General features: G+C 43.2%; 1 protein-coding gene across 4 annotated transcripts in view; it reads left to right on the top strand.

Annotated features, from left to right (window-relative positions):
• The window catches only part of LOC108386581 (uricase), a 73,182-nt gene extending 61,965 nt beyond the window's left edge, over positions 1–11,217 (top strand). For 2 of the 4 annotated variants that reach the window (XM_073234202.1, XM_073234205.1), the window contains exons 5-8: positions 4,618–4,807; positions 6,359–6,482; positions 8,095–8,178; positions 10,248–11,217. In XM_073234202.1, the coding sequence (XP_073090303.1) occupies positions 4,618–4,807; positions 6,359–6,482; positions 8,095–8,178; positions 10,248–10,322 (473 nt within the window). In that variant the 3' untranslated portion in view covers positions 10,323–11,217. The remainder of the gene's footprint in view (positions 1–4,617; positions 4,808–6,358; positions 6,483–8,094; positions 8,179–10,247) is intronic. The other 2 variants (XM_073234203.1, XM_073234204.1) reach the window with 1 other exon arrangement.
• Positions 11,218–18,446: the final 7,229 nt, after the last annotated feature.

Below are 18,446 nucleotides of genomic sequence, written 5' to 3'. Positions count from 1 at the left end.
GAGAATCCAGAAGAGAGATCTCATGTGTCTCTGTGAACTACAAGCTTAACCAAGTCTTGGAGTCACTGGGATGGCTGAGTCACTAATTTGGCCCCCAACCCTCTGCACTATTTGAACTATAACTCACAATAATTGAAGAACCAAATTTCTCCCAATCTGACACTAGTTTTAAAAATTCAGCTAAAGCACACCTAAGTGTATGGATGGGAGATAAAACTTTCAACTAAGATACTGTCTTCTGATAGTGAAAGAAAATCTATTGGCATGGAAACTAGTTGGGGTAGGAGAAGGGTTTTAAGGAAGGGAGATAATGAAATTGAAGTCCTGATGATGAATGATGAAATGGAATTGGAGGAGAACAGATTTAAGAGGTGTCGAGCTGGGCAGATGGTAGAAGGGAGATGGGGAAGTGGGAGACCTAAGACAGAGATAGCCACTGCCAAGAAGTCTGTCTCAGTTCTTCTATATCAAGACTGAAGCTCTCTTCAGTTCCAAGAGTTCTTAGCAAACTCAGGGTCTTTTAAAATCATCTTGCTCATCACCTCATTGTGCAAAAGCCCACTGAACTTCCTTCCGTCTGGATGACGTCATCTCTCCCCATCCAGAATTACACCGATGGAGCTTTCACTCTCTCGGCACGAGCTAAATGGACTCTCAAAGGCAAATGAAGTTTAATTGATCTTCACTTTCTCTAGCACTTTACAAGTTTGAGGTTTTCTACTAGAATGATTTAATATAGTTTTAAAATATCCTCCTTTTAGCTATTTATGTCCTTTTTGGAGGTGTTAAACATAGAAGCAATTATCCTTTTCATGACAGGACTCTTTTCTTGGCTCAGTAAAGCTTTGTGCTTTGTGACACCTGATGTGTAGGTAAGGAACTGGGCTTATTTTCTATTAATTTGCGGTGAGTTTCTTTCTTAGAGAGTGAAAGGGTAGGATGTATGCTTCTCTGAGAGATAAACCACAGTCTGGTAAGTGTGTAGGAGGACACTAAAAACTAGAAAATATTATGTTCCAGCAAAGTAAAATGTGAAAATCTTGCCTTTGCATTACTCCATAACCATGGCAGAAAGGAAATTAAAAGAATTAATTGGTTTCATGGGAAGTATGTAGAAAAGGATGGTCTTTTTGGTTGAATTACTTCTTGTTAGTCTAAATTGGAGTCTTTTTTAGAGTGCATAAGGTATCATATTTTTAATTGATGGGCCTATGAATTTGAAAAGCTCAGGTTTTTACCCGTGTTCAGAAAGCTGGGGCACTGCCAATAGAGAAGATAAAATAAGCTCTCTGATTTCATGCAGTGTCTAATGTATGCCAAGGGGAAAAAAGCATTCACGCTCAAAGAGAATAGTTTTCTTGTTGTTCTTAGGATGATGAGCTATTCAGAGTAGATGGTTTGCCTTCTGCCCAAACTGTGGCAATAGTTAATTGTCTTTGGGAACATGAGACATTTTATTCTGTGTGAAACTGCGGCCAAAACACATTAGAAAAACGCAACTGCTTTCTCCATTTTCAAATTCTAGAAAGAAAGTAGATCATTACAGAGCTGTCTGGCAGGACTGACACTCCCCAAAGATCAATAAATCTCATCCTTGGACTGGAGATGTGTAAGGATGACACACACATCAGAAGTAGTTTTCAGAACCAGTGAGCCCCTTGCAAAACATGGGGAATATTTACAGGTAGCTGAAGTTGATAAGAAAAGGTAATTATGGCAAGATCATAATAACTTTTATGGAGCAATTTCTATGGGGCAGCCATTCTACTAAATTCCTCTATGGGTATTATCTTAGACATGTATCAACTTAAGGAAATAAGTATGATTATCATCTGCACTTAACAGATGAGAAATTCAAGGTAGAGAGAGGTTAAATAATTTTTTTCAGTGGAATAGTGCTCATAAATAGGGGAGGAAAGGCATAGAGACTGCTGAGATTTGAATTCAGGAATCTGATTCCCAAAACTAAGAACTCAACCACTGTGTAACACTGCATCCAGGAACCCTTTTATGACTAAGACCATTGGGAGATCCGGAGTCTTATTAGCATGCATGGATGCTGACAATCAAGGCCAGCTGTATAGGAAAGATCAAACAGGTGAAGTTTGCCTTGGTTCTCCTTCACCTTTTCTTGTTACTCCTTCAGGGGTTCCCACTGCCTGTTCTAACCCTATTCCTGATTGCAAACCTGTTTCATTTCTATAGTTTTTTTTCTAGCAAGAATTACTATTGAAGTAAATTATGATATTTATAAAGGCTTAAGGAATCACTCATTTAAGGGGTCATTGTATTTCAATAGGAAATTTTTAAGGAATAAAAAGTTCTCAAAACAAGTAGGGGTCACTTCTAAAAGTGATGCTTCAATTTCCATTTCAGACCAGTGGAAATGGTATTTTTCAGGCTAGGGGCTGTCAGAAGCCCTCAAAGCACACTGTGGAAGGGGAGGTAGCAATCTTGTCTCCTGGTCCTTATTGTAAAGAAAGAGGGAGACAGAGTTAAAGGACAGAGAAAACATTATGCAGATGGGGAGTGATTCAAAAAGAAGGAAGAAAAGCATGGAATCCTACACCAATGTAGTATAACTGCCCAGAAGAAAAAGAAACTAAGTTGTGAGAAACTTATTTCTTAATGTGAATCAGTTCTGCACTCACTCATTCATTCAACAGAAACTTATTGATTGCTTCTGAAATTCTCTCAGACTTAAGACTTAGACTCACTTAGATCAGCTCTATACTTCACTTAGAAATGCTGATTTTGCAGAACCATGTCTTGTTTACATCTGGAATCTGATAAAGACAGCCAACTTAAAGCATCAAGGCATTGCTGGTATCTTTCTCTTGATTCTTCATCAGATAAAGCTTCCAGTTGAGAACTTCAGAATGCTGGACAAATACAATTTTTAGTTTTACTACATTATCCTTGAACACACTGGCCAGAACACATTGTTTAATCAGCACATATTTAGTCATCAGATCTGCCACTAACCAGTGGCCATTGCTTTGTCTGATAGGTGCATGCATGTGGCTAGGAAAATATCAAAATATAGTCATTCTTTTCCTCCTTCTGAAAGTCCACAGCTCCTGAGCTAATAGCAACAGGTGAAACCATATGGGATGTAAACCACTGGATTACTAGGAGCTGCCTGGATTTTAACTGAGGGTCATGGGTTATATTCTTATTCTTCAACTAAGACCCTGAACAGTATAGTGATGCCTGACACCTTTGGCCCTTAATTTATATACTAAACAGGCCAAGAAGAATAGATACTAGGACTGACTTTGAAACTGACAAGAGGTGACCTTAGAGGAGAGGTCTGGCCATGGCACTGTACTCTCAGGGGTTTGTACCCAAGTGATCTCTGAGTATCCAGCTTCACCAGCCTGCATGTAAACGTGGACATGGTGATGCTAATTCCTGAATCTTCCTATCCTTGTAGGTCTGTCATTATAAAATTTCTAGACCTTTCCAGCCAAAGTCTCCCAATTGCTCATAACTGGAAGGACTGTGTCACATGTACTCAGGGAGAATTTTGCAGTGGCTCTGCTCAGCATTTTCTGTGCCAGTTGCCACAGTTCCTTGGAGAAAACGATGCTGTCTGCAGAGCACTGTGCCCTGGGGATTCCCAGTGTGCCACCTGGTGCCGTGTTCTCTTCAGGCTTTAGCAGACTGCTGGAGCTACAGTGTATTTCACATAGAAAAAGAGAAAATCTTCCCCTCACTAACTCTGTGCCCCACCTGTCACCTGGAACTTAAGCTAGTACTGGCTCAAGGCACACAAGTAAACAGCTTATAATGATTATGACTATGACCCCTCCACCTCCCCCTTCATCTTATGAGGTGCCGTCAGGGACTGCAGGAGAGCGTATCACCCCACCGTTGTTTCCAACTCTGCCCTCTCCCCTCCAGATCACCACGAGCTGACTTTTTGCCTTCTCCTTCAGCCAAAACCAGAAGTCTATCTGGGTATCCACTTAGGCCGATCTATGCCATATGGGTCACTGGCCTCCCCTTCCCAGTCTCTGTATAGGCTCAGCCAGGCCCTATGAAGCTGTCTCATTTTTCTGAGCTCATAACCAGAAAGGAACTGAGGGTCTAGTAATCGAAGCCATCAGCCTATGTGGACGAGCAATATGACTCCTCTCCCCGCCCCGGAGAGGGATCAGACAGAAGAACTGCTCTGGAGGAGCTTGTGAACCCACTTCGTTGTGACTGTCTGTTGAAGGAGATGGAGCTCAGGACATGGAAGGTAGTTGACCTTGAAGGAGATGGAGCTCAGGACATGGAAGGTAGTTGACCTAGAAGCACCCCTACATGCAGTAGAGAGGAAGATGCCCATTTCTGCGGGTTCATCACCACCTGGAGGTTTAGTCTTTGGTCTTCAGTCCTCCCAGGGCAGGAGAGAGCAGGGAGTCATGGAATCCAAACAGAGGGAAAGGCACCAGCCTCATCACTTGGACGTCAGAGGATACAGGGAGACAGAAAATGTGGGCCTTGGGGTAATTCACTATACAAACATGGTGTGCCTTGTTTTGACAACCAGGGTCCTCACAGCTGGGTATCAGTAAAAGGCACTATTTTGTTCATGGCTCTCATCTCCTCTTACCTTTTCACTTAAAGCAGGACCTCCAGTCATTCATTCTGGAATCAAAGACCTCAAGGTCTTAAAAACTACACAGTCCGGATTTGAAGGGTTCCTGAAGGCACCATTTACCACGCTCCCAGAAGTGAAGGACAGGTGCTTTGCCACTCAAGTATACTGCAAGTGGCGCTACCACCAGCGCAGAAACGTGGACTTTGAGGCTACCTGGTATGAGCACGTGCTGCAGGGCACCTGCCCTTCCCAGGGGCTTGGAGCTCATGGCGTGGTCTGAAAGGGAGGCTTAGAGCTCTTCAGTTCAGACTCCCGACTGTTCAAAATCCCTTCTCTTGGATTAACAGGAAGACATTGGTTTTCATTTGAATCAGTGAATCCACACTTGGATCTCATTTGCATTAAGCTGAATGACCTGCGTTCACCACCCAATTTCCCTGACCCTCTGTTTTTTAAGTGACTAAGTCAGTAGTTCTTAAACGTGACTGTGTGTCACAATCATCTGGAGGGCTTGTTAGACACAGACCACTGGGTCACCCCTAGAGGCTCTGATTCTGTATGTCTGGGCCAGGGCCCAAGAACTTGCATTTCTGACAAACTCCCAGGAGATACTGTGCTGCTGGACCAGAGGTCACATGTTAAAAACCACTGTGTCAAGTTAGAATAAGGATATTTGGCCTTGCCACCTCCTATTAGATGCAGAAAGGGCTAAACGAAGGTGACCAACTTGTCCCACTTTGCCAAGGACTTTCCTGACTTTAACACTGAAAGTCCATGTCCCAGGCCACCCTTGACCCCAGGAAAACTGGACAGTCGATCACCTTAGGCTAAACTCAAAATGAGGTGATAGTCACAGAAGTACTTTATAAATGATAAATGCCTTAACAATATAAAGGTATGGTTATTATAAAATCCTCGATGAGCAGTAATTAGGCTTCTGAACTTGCAGAGTTTGCCTGGGATCCCATTACCAGGTATCCCATTATTTTGCTGAAGCTCTAATTATGAGAAACTTCTAACTCTGTGAGGAGCTGGAATCTGCCCATTGGTTGCTTCCTCCCACCCGTATTGTTTTGCTCTACTCCTTTTATTATGTGAAGGTTTGGAAATGCTTAGAGAAACCCTCACCTCAATCTTCTTTTGTTATTTCAGGTATTCCCCACAGGCAACAGCCTGATGTATTTATATTGGAAAGAGCACAAACTTGTGCATGCCAGAGTCAGGGTACTAACTGGGCCTTCCACTGAAGGGAGGGATCACTTAACTTTAAAACTCAGCTTCTTCATCTCTAGATTGGGTATAATAATAGTTCCTGCCTCAGGTATATTGAAAGAATTCAATGAAGTAATCACATAAAATGCTTAGCACAGAGCCTAAACCCCTAAAACTGTAATAATTCAAGGAACAGTCAAACTGAGCATGGGAGTCTTTCCACAGGCAGACAAAACATAGAGGGAGATTTTTCCTGTGGTGCCCACTGGACCCTGGTGCCAGATTATGAAAACAGCCTAGTGTTATTCCATATGTTTGTTGGATGGTGTGTGTGTGTGTGTGTGTGTGTGTGTGTGTGTGTGTGTGTGTGTGCAGGGAATTGGGAAATGAGATTATTCAGCAATTTTTTTTTTGAACTTTCAGAATATTACTCTCCTCTAAGACCAGCAATGAAGTTGTTTTCTGGGGTACAGAGGGTCATTGTTTCTTAGCTTTATAATGCATTCCTAAAAGGTCACCCTATGAGAGTTCTCAGTTTTCTTTTCTGTGTTTCAGGGATACTGTTCGGGACATCATCCTGGAGAAATTTGCTGGACCTTTCGACAAAGGCGAGTACTCACCCTCTGTCCAGAAGACCCTGTATGACATCCAAGTGCACTCCCTGAACCAGGTTCCAGAGGTAGGTTTCATCACTTGCCATTCTGAGGACTAAGAGAACCTGTGTCTCCTATCAGCTCTCAAAGAAAGCTGAGAGTTAGAGTAAGAAAGTGGAAGGCACAGGAAAAATGACATCTGTTGTTCAAAAGCCTGTTATAGCAACTGAGAAGAGGGCAAAAAATGGAAAAATCGTTCCGACCTGAAACCATAGGTCACTGCTAAGTTCTCCAATTTTGTTGAAATTTTTTTGGCGTCTTCAACCTGCCATGGTTTAAGCCTTGTATTCAGGACACTCAAATGCCCTGAAGGAGGGGTAATTAGACCAAGGGTCTATGTTTCAGAGGAGCCGGAGAATGGTGAGTAGATACAGACAGATTCTACCCATCCATCTATTCATACATTGATACATACATACATTTTTATTGAATTGTTATTATGTCTCTGTTAGCACATAAGGAGTACAAAGATAAATTAGACATGGGTCCTACCCTCAAAGAATCAATCATTCAGTGACTGAAGAAAATAACTAACAATACAATAGAGGATAGAGTATTATGGAAATACAGAGGAAGGCACTTAACTCTGGAGCAGGGGCTTTCTGGAGAGAGACGTGTGTGAGTTGTCTTAAGGGAAAAGTAGGGGTTCTCTGGGTTCACACTCAAGGGTAAGGGAGCAGAGTAGGTATGGAGAAAGGGGTCAGAGGAGAATTGTCATTTACTGTTAACTTGCCATATGTGAAGCTCCAGGAATGAAAGGCCTTCCAAGTGCCTAAGCGTGAGGCAGGAACCAGATCAGGAAGACCTCTGTGGGCTTATATAGACTTCATCCTGAAAGCTCTTAGGGGCCACCAGGGATTTAAGCAAGGTGTAGCAATACCAAATTTTCTCTCTAGGAAGATCACTCTGAAAGAAGTGTCATAAATTAAAAGGATGATGGGCCACAGACAAGGAGACCTGTTGGGAGGCTGTTGCAGAAATCTGGCAAGGAAGGCCTGAACTAAGACCAGATCGGGATGGAGAGGAAGAGTACCACCCTTACCCCTGAGCAGGAGGGCCCCCTGCATGGCTCAGCACATTAGAAGCCCCCTTCAGGCCTCCCTCGGGCTGTGCCTTTCTCCACTAGATGAAGAGTCAGGGGGCCAAGTTAACAAACCCTTCAGGGGCCCGTGCATCCTCCCCTAGGCCATTCCCTGGATATCTGCACCCCAGAATTTCCTGCCCTAATAACCCTGAGATGACTTCCAGAACCCATGCAAGCTCCTTCCCCAGGTGAAGCAGTTGTTCCTGACAATGCCAGGGACCAGGCTCGCGAGGAGGGAATGGACAGAGAAGGAATTTAGGAAGCTGACGGGCCTGCACCAGAAGGCTGGTCACTGAAGATCTCCCAGTTTTCTGATCCAAGAAGCTATTACTTTTCTGAGAAGCAGGTTTTGCACATGGAAGGGAGAAGAGTGGGTCCACCCTATGATAGCAGAGTTAGCAGGAGGAACAGTGTTGAACAGTAGAGGAATATCAGAGGGTGTCTCAGAGAGAGAGGTGGAACGTTGAGTGAAGGGCTAGTGGGTAGGTGGGGTGGGGAGTGATGGAGAGAGGTTCACAGCTGCCCCGTGTGATACATATTATTATGGATTCCAGATAGAAGATATGGAAATCAGCCTGCCAAACATTCACTACTTTAACATAGACATGACCAAAATGGGACTGATCAACAAAGAAGAGGTAAGAGATTTAAAAAATACTTAATGCACACCTGCACCCCTCCCCTTACTCCCCTTACCTATCTTTATAAATTTGGGATAATATCAACAACCAAAACTCTTAACAGCTGTTGCTTTGGGAATATTTATAGTTGCCATTAATTAGAGCCCTCTTAGACTCTGGGCCTTTCAATACATGAGGCTGGTGTCCCCTAGAAGTGGATGAATGACTGTGGGGAGGGTTGGAATTTGCAGAGTGAAAGACAAAGAAAGAACAGAGCATGCCAAGGAAAGAGCTTGGAGATCTGTTTCTCTGAAAAGTGCCACAAGGTCACAGCTTTGTTCTTTGGTCATGAGGTGATGAGGGAAAAAAAAATAATTGTATTTTCGTTTTCTTCCAATAGCTTTAAATTTTGATTACATAGTCAATTTAAGTAGCGTACAATATAAACAGAAAAAATGGAAGAGTATGTTTCTAATAGCAATTTCACAAGGCAAAATAAGGAAGTTCATTTTTTGAAAGTAAAATGGAAAAGCACTAGTTTTGTTAAAAGCCCCTGTTCTTAGCCAGGCAGGAGGTTAAGGGAAGTCAGTGTATCTGACTAGACAGCCCCCAATCCCCACAAGCAGCCAGTTGTGGTCAATTCTGGGAGGTCAGAACTGTCCCCTCACCTGCTTGGATCACTTTCAGAATGGTAGAGTTTCTCAGAATGGTAGGGTTTCTGTTTGATCCATCCTCTCCCAGGTTTCGAGTATTTGAAAGACACCATTTTGGTAGCTTCTTTTAGTGTGTAGGGGGAGTGAGATAGGGAGGGGCCATTTATCAGCACGGCTCTGCTGCCCTAGGATCCTGTCCTGTGGCGAACAAAGGCCATTTCGGGCCTGCTGACCCAGGAGCCTCGGGCCCGTCACAGCCCTTCTGGCCGGTCATCTGGTTTCTGCTCTGCAGATTCTGTTGATGGGCTCCGGTGGGTTCTGTACCACCACAGCTGTTGCTGGAGGCTGGGAGCAGCCCCGGGGAGCAGAGATCATGCTCTGGTGCCCAGTAGAGTTGATACAGAGCCTGATCTGCAGAGCAGAGCAACCTTGATGCCACCTGTTGTTCATTCAGCTAAAAGGAAGGACAGCGTCGTTTACTTCAGAGGAAGGAAGGGGTGTTGATCACCAGCATGCCATTAATTAGAATGCAAAACCTTTGTAAAAGATTACCTTCTAAAGGGTAGGACAGGGACCTGAAAGTAATACTGGCCATGTCCACTGAGTGTAACAAATTGGCCCCAAATGGAAAAAGGTGACACAGCATGGTCAGAGCATCCTCTCAGGAGCCCTGACGGAGAGGCCCCCTTCATCGCAGGCCTGCACTTATCCCAGATGAAAGGCTTGCTGGTGGGTTGGGGCACAGTGGCCCTTGCTCTAAGAAGTCAGTCAGGAAGCTCCCTCCTCAGGTCCAAGCAGGGTCCTGGAGGTAGGAAGGCCCCTTTGGGCCAGGGCTCTGCATACAGGGACCTGAGTGGTTGCACAGACTATTCCAGATCTGTGTCTGCACTCTGGCTGGCCGGAGCCCCTCTCAGGCCCTCACCCAGCAGGTGAGCACAAAGTGAAAGGAACATATGAGAAGCAGGGAGTCAGGACACGCTGACAGTAGCAGAGAAGTGACAAATGACAGGGTGGGAAGACAGAAGAACTCTAAATGCACAGCTGTCTGGAGCCATTTAGCCCTGGACTAAGAGCCCAGAGGACCTCAAATGTTCCTGAGGGCATGGCGGTATTACAGCATTGAACAGTGACTGATGTTCAGAGTGAGTCATCAAGCAAAGGCCATGTTACTACATTCTATTTAAAAAGCAAGGATGTGTAATGCATTTGAGAAACATTTATATCTCACTGATTAAAATCTTTCAAAAACTCTTTTCTGGAAAATTGACTCATCTCTCAACTATTGCTGGAAAAATAAAACTGCTTGAATTAGCTTGACTGTAAGAGTATATACATTTTTCTGTTTCGCAAGTAGGTTTTTATTTACTATTGATACATAGAAAAAAGGAGAGTTCTATTTTAATGCCTCTGAGTTACCATGTGGTTTTTCTACAGGTCTTGCTACCGTTAGACAATCCGTATGGCAGAATCACAGGCACAGTCAAGAGGAAGCTGACTTCGAAGCTGTGATGTTGTACTTGCTAGTGGGAGTCCACTCTCAGGGGAGGAATGCCTTAAACCACTCGAGATACTAGAAATCATAGTGTGTATCCTGCAAATTTTCCACCTCTTATGTTGATTTACAGTATTCATTTTCCTCTTGTATAAAAGAATTCTTCTATACCTAGCTCAGCAAGGTGTTCTGTGATTAGTAATTGTAACAGGTTACTTCACAAATGCTGAGCAGTCTTAGAACAATCATACATCAGTGTTTCCTTGCAGTTGCCTTGGGCCTTCCTTTCTTAAAGAAACTTTAGATTCTGTTACTAAGAAAATAGCCATGAATTAATGGAGGAAGTTTTATGTCAATGAATTTGTACACAAGTTCAAGAAGCAAGCATTGTTTTCATCCTACTGATGCTAAAACATCACTTCTGAGTAATGCAGTAAGTGTAATTACAAAATCATATTTTGAAAAATATCACTATTGTGACTTCGATTAGACTGAATTTTGAATTGTTAAGAATGCTCTAGCATATGTATCATTGCAAGTTTATTTCTACTCTGAAAGTACTTTTATAATCTTAATGTACTGATTTTATGACTTTTACAACCACTAGAGAATATTTAGTGCTCATTGAAGCACTGAAAAAAGGTGCAAATTGTTTTTCTTTGAATAAATGTGTGTCCGTTTGGCAAAAAGAGCCACATCTAATAAATGCCTTTTCACCCATGAATATACATATAGAAAGAACACTAGGGATTATATATATGAAAATATTAGCAATCATCCAGATGATTTCTGGATGGTAGGGTTATGAATGAGTTATATTTTTTGCCATGTGCTTTTCTGAAATTTCCAAATACGAACATTTATTATGTTTATAATCAGAGAAATAAATAGAATTGATGATTTTAAGATCCATTCAGATTTGACTGGTGATTGTATCAGCTGATTAACAACACTGCTTTTGTATATATATCATAAAGCTTCATAAGCTATAATTTTAGAAACCATGATAAAAACCTATCCATATGAACAGTCTAGGTAACATTCCTCCATTTTTTAAAATCAACATTTATTTTAAAAGTTTTTAAATCTTCATTTTTATTAAAGGCTTACATATGAGCACTTAGTATTACTTGATAATTCTGCTCCATTCACCTTTATAACACTACTATTTAAGGTAGCATGATGTAGTGTTTAATTTTACAAACTCATTTAAATCCTGATAGCTATATGATGTTTCTTCATCTGTAAAATGGAGATGAAAATAGAGCTCATCTTGTAGGTTTTTCAGGATTAAATGGGTTAATGTTTGTAAAGTGGTAAGGTAGTGTTTATGCCTGACACATAGAAATTTCTGTCTGCATTAAGTGAAATAACTTGCCTTTTTTTCATTTGTTATTAGACCCAAGGAGGAAGTCATCACTGGACTTCGTGGGTGGGGAGAGAGGTGGGAAATCTGAGGGCAGCAACCCCTAGAGACGCTGGAGGCCATTCACAGGCTGGTGCCTGCTTGGAAAGACTGTGAGATAAGAAGCGTGAAATAATCTGAGAAGAAAAATCTTATGCTACATTGAATACTCATGTTACGAAATGTGCTTCTACAGCATGTAACTTTTGCATGGCCAAAGAGCCAGTACATCTTATTCCTCTGCTGATTTGAGCTTTCTATTCAAAGGAGAATTTAGAGTCTAACATGATTTTTCCTAAGAAAAGCAAAACAAAAACTAATACCAAAAAACCCTCCCACAAGACCAGAAACCTTAACTGGGCCCTTTTTACCTGATATTATCTTGGTCATGGAAGCTTTAGAAACGGCATATTTGCTTCAGAGAAGAAATCCATGTTAGAGCGGAACCTTATATCGAAATTGTGGCCCATTTTATACATACATGCCTTTTGCTTCTCATGAGCTTGTAAAGCACTATTGTAGTGGACTGCAAAGGAGCTACTAGATGTTATATGTTGGGAGTGACAGGAAAGGCTGGAGTCTGTGAAATTGTCAAGGACCAGATTCCTGTTTTATGAAGGATGTTCTTTGTGGTTAGAATTGCAAACTATGTGCTGAAAATCAGGCTTCGCACTTTTCTGCTCCTTTCATTGCTGGCCGGGGAGCAGGCCAAGGAGCAGGCTGGCCTGAACTATAAATACCTGTGAGGTAATTTACATCAAAACACTTGGTAATTTTTTGAGGAAGGCTACAGTGACTGGTACAGTTTTCTAGAAGCAGAGCTGCTCTCACAATAGTCTCAGGTCTTCTCTCTGCATCCTTACCCCAAGCCCATCTGAAGCACTTTTGGGGGTAATAAGGCAATGATTCCAGCCCATTTACTGCCTGGGAGGCGGTTTGCTGGGAACTCAGTAGAGCAGCTGTCATTTGGACCTCATGGTTTTGGCAGCCAAGATTCTGGCTAACACTTGATCCAAATCCTCTAAATTTCCTCCTAACTTCTCATTGAGACAGGCTCAAAAAAATGTATCCTATTCTTTTTCCTTTTTAGAATACAACTTAAGTTCATACATTCTTCACTTTTAGTAACCTGCTTTTCCTCCCTTTCTTCTCCCAGTAGAGTAGAAAGAACTCTTTTGAGACAGCATTTTACTTATTTGCCATTGAAATAGAATTTACCTTTTTCAATTACCTGCAAAATTTAACTACAGAAATCTGAACTTCTCTCTAATGCCCTAACCTTCTGTCCAGAAAGCATTTCCTTTCCTTCCCACTCGGGGTTAATGGGACTTCACCTTCTGTAGTCTCTTTTGCAAAGCCTTTGGCACTTCTGTGTCCTCGCCTGCACTTGACGAGCCACTGCTCCTTTCTGAGAATGTGGATTTCAAATCGTCTAGATCCACTGGCTTCCTCCTGCTTCCAGATGTTGGAAAGTGAATCTCTTTGTATTCTGCATAGCCTTCGTTCTCACTTCTCTCAATCTCTGCCACAGTGTCACTCGTTCTTCCATTTGCCCAGACTTTTTCTCAGAAAGTCTGAAAGTTTTTGCATCCTGTGGAAATCCTATTGAGCATAGAATGGCTATGGGACCTTCATCCCAGGAAAATGCTCATTTGCATCTCTACAGGTAACCTCACCATCTACTGAAGAAGTCATTTACACTCTATCCTTAAAGTAGAAAGGATTCCTTTAGAAATGTACCATGTAAGGAATATATTTGACCAAACTGAGAAGAAAGAACTTGGGTGGTGCATAACATAGAACTTTATTACCCCATTGTTCTGGAGGCCACAAGTCTAAAATCAAGGCGTTGGGTGCTCTCCTTAAGCCTGCAGAGGCGATCCCATCGTCCCTCTCTTGGCTCCAGTGCCTCGAGGGGCCCGTTGGCCTGTGGCTGCATCCCTCCAGTTTCCGCCCCCATGGTCTCCCTGCCTCTTCCTCTTGTCAGTGTCCCCTGTGAGCTTCTGGCAAGGACCTCGTCACTGGACTCAGGGCCCACCCACATAACCCCAGGCAATACCTTTAGCACAAGATCATCAACTTAACGACATCTACAAAGACCTTTTTTCCACATAAGGCTACATATATGGGTTCTGGCAATTAGGACATGGACATGGGATGGGGGTCACCACTGAACACACTCCATTAAAACAGGGGACAATGAGCTTCTTAAGGGTGGATCTTCTGGTACCTATGGGATTGTCAGCCATGCATGAGCTACCATTCCCTTCATCAGCTGTCACACAGATGTTTATAAAATGGTGAAGAGTATGGACTTTGGATCTAGGCAGTGCTAAGTTTTACACTGGTCTCCACCAACTTTTACTTGTGTTACTTTGGGCAAGTGACCCTAAACCTTATTACTGTAATTTGAAATGGGAATAATAATAATACCTACCATACAGAGTAACAGGACTGAGGTGATTTGTGGGTGAGTTAAAATGCTTTTTAGCTAAGAGTGTCTTAAGCTGAAAGGACATCTTATTTATGTAAGAAGTTTAGAGATGGGCTATCTCAGGATTGATTTGGCCACTCAGTGATAGCATTTGGGACTCGGGTTCATTCCATCCTTTGCTCCACTGTCCTCACCATTTTCTCTATGGCCACAGAGTTGATGTAAAGCTCCTACTAAAGAGGTGTGCTTCACCACACCTCTCTTGGGACTGGTGCACTCAGATGCCAAAAGTAGTGGCCTCTGATGGCTTACACTTGGGTACCTCTGCAGGAATTGCCCTTGAGCACAGGAAACTGACTCACCTGTCTATACCTACTCCTCAGGGGCAGTACATCTAATGTTAGCCACTGTAGGAGATTCAAAATCCTGACCCCCTTGTCAATTGGGACATCTCAGCAGGGGCATTCTAGCTCCACAGCTCCTGATTGGCTGAGGCCTTTATTGCTACTGTACTGTAGTTCAGCTTCACTCTCCACCAGTCCTGCTTCCCTCACTGCTCACAGACACTGTCTGGAAAGCAATCCTCAATAAACCTCCTGCATGAGAATCTCAGGGTTCACTGTATGTTTCTCAGGGAAGTCAAAGGACTATGTAATTTGGATGGGTATTGATGGAAGCTATTAATGCATTAAGAAAGACAATGAAAAGCAGGGGATGATTAGTAACCAATATAATGCAAAGCATGAAAGCAAAAAGGCCTCCTTGAGCAGCACAGAAAGAGACTCTACAGCCAGATGACAGAATAAACAGCATCAGACCCAGGACTTAATTATAAGCATAGCAGAGCTCCAAGGAAGATTGCATTCTCAACCTGACAGATCTGCCACCTAAGGTCAGGGTCCTGCTTGACGTGCTGAAATCTTAAGTCCTCAGATTTCTTTTAATCTCTGGGCCTATAAAAGAATAGCATTTTATCCCTGTTAAAAGCTAGCACTGCCCCCTCCCCCACACTGCTCAAAGAAAATGCAGAGGCTTCTCCCTAGTAAGGAAACACATGCCCCCTTGGGATCTGTCCCCACCTCCTATCCTGGCCACCAGACCCGTAAATAGGGTCAAGTTACATCATGAACGAGCTACAGACATTCTTGGCCTAAGGGAAGACTGGGACTACAGGCCAAAAGAGTGGCAAAGACTCAATCAGTACAAGTGCTTCATGATTATATATGGGATTGAATCCAGATAAAACCTATCTGAGTTTTCAAATCAAGAAAGAGAAAGAGAAGCGGTTTTCATTCACATGGGGCAGACCAGTGTATACATGTATAGCCTTGCCCTGGGACTATATTAAGTCTCCTGCCCTTAGGATGTGGGAACTGAACCATCTGGGCACTCTACAGAACACCACATGGGTCCTCCCTATCCGTGATAGCATGTTAATTGGAGTGGAAGAGCAAAGAAATGATACTCGTACTCTGGAGAACGGTAAAGAAACCCCTCAGGGACACCCCCACATTAGCGAAGTTTTTAAGTGTATGGTGGTGTGAGGTAGGGTCTGGAAAAAATCATACCACCTATTTTTGTAAATAAAATGTTACTAGAACACAGCCGTGCCCATTTGCCTATGTATTGTCTGTGGTTGCTCTTGTGTTACCATGGCAGAGCTGAATAGCTGCAACAGAGAGTGTTTGGCCTAAGAAACCTAAAATACTTACTCTATGGTCATATATAGAAAAGGTTTGATGACCCCTGGTCTAGGGCATCCTTTCCAAAAGAAAGGATACATCCCTGCATCTCAGACTTCCTAACACTGAGAAGAAAGCACAAGGCCTGGTAGTCTCTTCAGGTTTTGGAGGCATCATGTGCTAAGGGGATATGGATATTCCAACTGGGATATCCCAATGGGAATACTGGTGCAACACATTTACTGGGTGAGAAAGAAGGCTTTCAGCTTTGTTTGGGGCCTAGAGCTGTAAAAGTTTCTGCAGTGGGTCCAGGCTGCATACAGACATCCCCGCTGCTTGGGCCATACACACTCACAGACACTATACTATTAGAAGTGTCTGACTGGAGGATGCTGAGTGGGGCTTATAGCAAGCCTCAGTATGCAAGTTACAACATAGCGTCCTGCAGCATGCTATCTGCAGCAGAGATTCATCCACCATTTGAAAAATAGCTCCTGATGTGTTACTGAGTCTTTGGTAACGACAATTGTCTGCCTGTGGGTCATAAAGGGACCCTGCGGCTAGAGCTGCTTATCACGAGCTGGTTCTTATCAAACCTACTGAGTATTAGGGTCTGGTGAGCCCAGCAGTAATCCATCCTAAGATGGAAATGATAGATCCAAGATCAGGCACAAGTAGGGCCATAAAACACAGAGAAAAGTATGTGGGCTCCAGCTCCAACCTCTATGTACCCCACTAGTGTTTCTCCCATACCTCTCACACTTATGGCCATGAGAGGAGGGTGGTGAAGGGACATAAGTCCTTAGGAAATGCATCAAAAGCTTGTCAACTTTGTGTGGAGAGAAAAGTGGCCCTGGGTAAGGATGTACATAAATTCATGGGCAAATGGCTTGGTTGCTTGGTCAGGCTCTTGGAAAGAGAAAAATTGACAGACTGAGGAGAAGGAATAGGTTTGTTAATAGATCTGTACATATTAATTGTGTTTTTTATTTTCTGTATCTTACAATGTTTTGACAATGTGGGGGGCCTTACAGACCCAGGGAGAGATTGCCCCTCCCAGGGGTAGCTAATTCCCAAAGATAAAAAACTTCCTTGGGAGCATGCCTCTCCTATGTAATCCATCACTTCCTTTCTCTGACTCCCACACCAAGCCAACATTTCCCCTGCCCTAAGTCAACCCAGGGCCAGGAGCCAGGGCTCCATGCCTCTATGCCCCAAAGCTGGCAGGCATTACTCAAACCAGCCAGTCCTAAGCCATTTACTCTGCCCTGCCTTGCCTGTCCCATGGAAACCCCAACAAACGCTCTGGCCCAGGCTCTCTCCTTACTCCTACTTCTGCTTCCTGACCAAAACCTGATGCTCCCCCTGCGGCCCTGCATGGCATGGCATATCCCCTTACTCTGGAAATGTAAGTAATAAATTCTTTCAGTGGTATTGAACTTTCCATGTCGTCACTCAGACATCTTTACAAATTAAGACCTGGATACAAGTCACTGCAGCAGTGGACGTTAAAAGGGAAGATCTTTGTATTGCATAATGTCTGTCAAAGAGCATCAATCATAGAAGAGGCACTGACCAATCAAGTGGGCGGAATGACTTGGCCAGTTGGTATCGGTCCACCTTTGTCAGTTGACTGGCAATCTCAGTGCTGACACAATCAACTCATGAGTAGCGCAGCCATGGCAGCAGAGATGGATGCCATACATAGGCCCCAAACATGGGCTTCTGCTTTCCATTACTTACCACAACTGTTGCGAACAAATATTCAACTTTGCAGCAGTGGAGACTAATATCAAGTGACTTGATGTAGCACTAGTCCTTGAGAACACTAATCAGCTGCATGGCAGTGAGTTAAGTATGTTGGACCCCTTTCACTCTGAAAGGGGCCGTGACTTGGCTTAATTGGAATTGGTACATATTTGGCTGTGGGTTTGCCTTCCCTGTCCGCAGAGACTCAGCCAGCAGCTCTAAGCGCTTACACAATCCTGTATAACATTACTAAGACTAAGGGACCAGAGACCTCCTTTGAAATAAAGGAGATGTGGCAGCCTGTAAATGACCATATGACCTGCTCGTCTTATCACATACTGCACCATCCAGAAACTGCAGGCTGGATAGAGTGATGAATGTTCTTCTAAAGGCACAGTGGAGGTGCCAGCTTGAAGATGATACCATGTGATGATGAAATACTATCCACCAGGATGCAATATATTCCCTAAACACTTGACTCATATGATTTCATGTCCCCAAAAGGTAGAACACATGGGTCTGCCAACCAAAGAGTGGAAACACAAATAGCCCACTTACCAAGAATCCCAGTGACCCACTTGGGAAATTTGTGCTTTCCTTTCTCTTCAGTTCTAGCTCTGATTAGAGTTCCTGTTTCTAGAGAGGTGTTACGTCCACCAAGGGACAGAATGAGAGTGATTTAAACTTAAAGCTTTAGGGCTATAAAATCAGCAAATTTGACAATTCTCAAGAAAAACAACTATTCCTAGTCCACTGCAAAGCCAAGAGAGAATCAATCAGACAGAAATTTTAGAACATTTATGAAAGGGAAATGACACTGTAGAACACAACAATGCTGGGAGTTTTAATTGAATGAGAGAGGGACCAATGA

Source organism: Manis javanica, chromosome 4 (assembly GCF_040802235.1).
Source record: "Manis javanica isolate MJ-LG chromosome 4, MJ_LKY, whole genome shotgun sequence".
NCBI lineage: Eukaryota > Metazoa > Chordata > Mammalia > Pholidota > Manidae > Manis > Manis javanica.
Note: the sequence above shows the minus strand (reverse complement) of the source record. Positions and strands in the feature narration are given on the sequence as shown.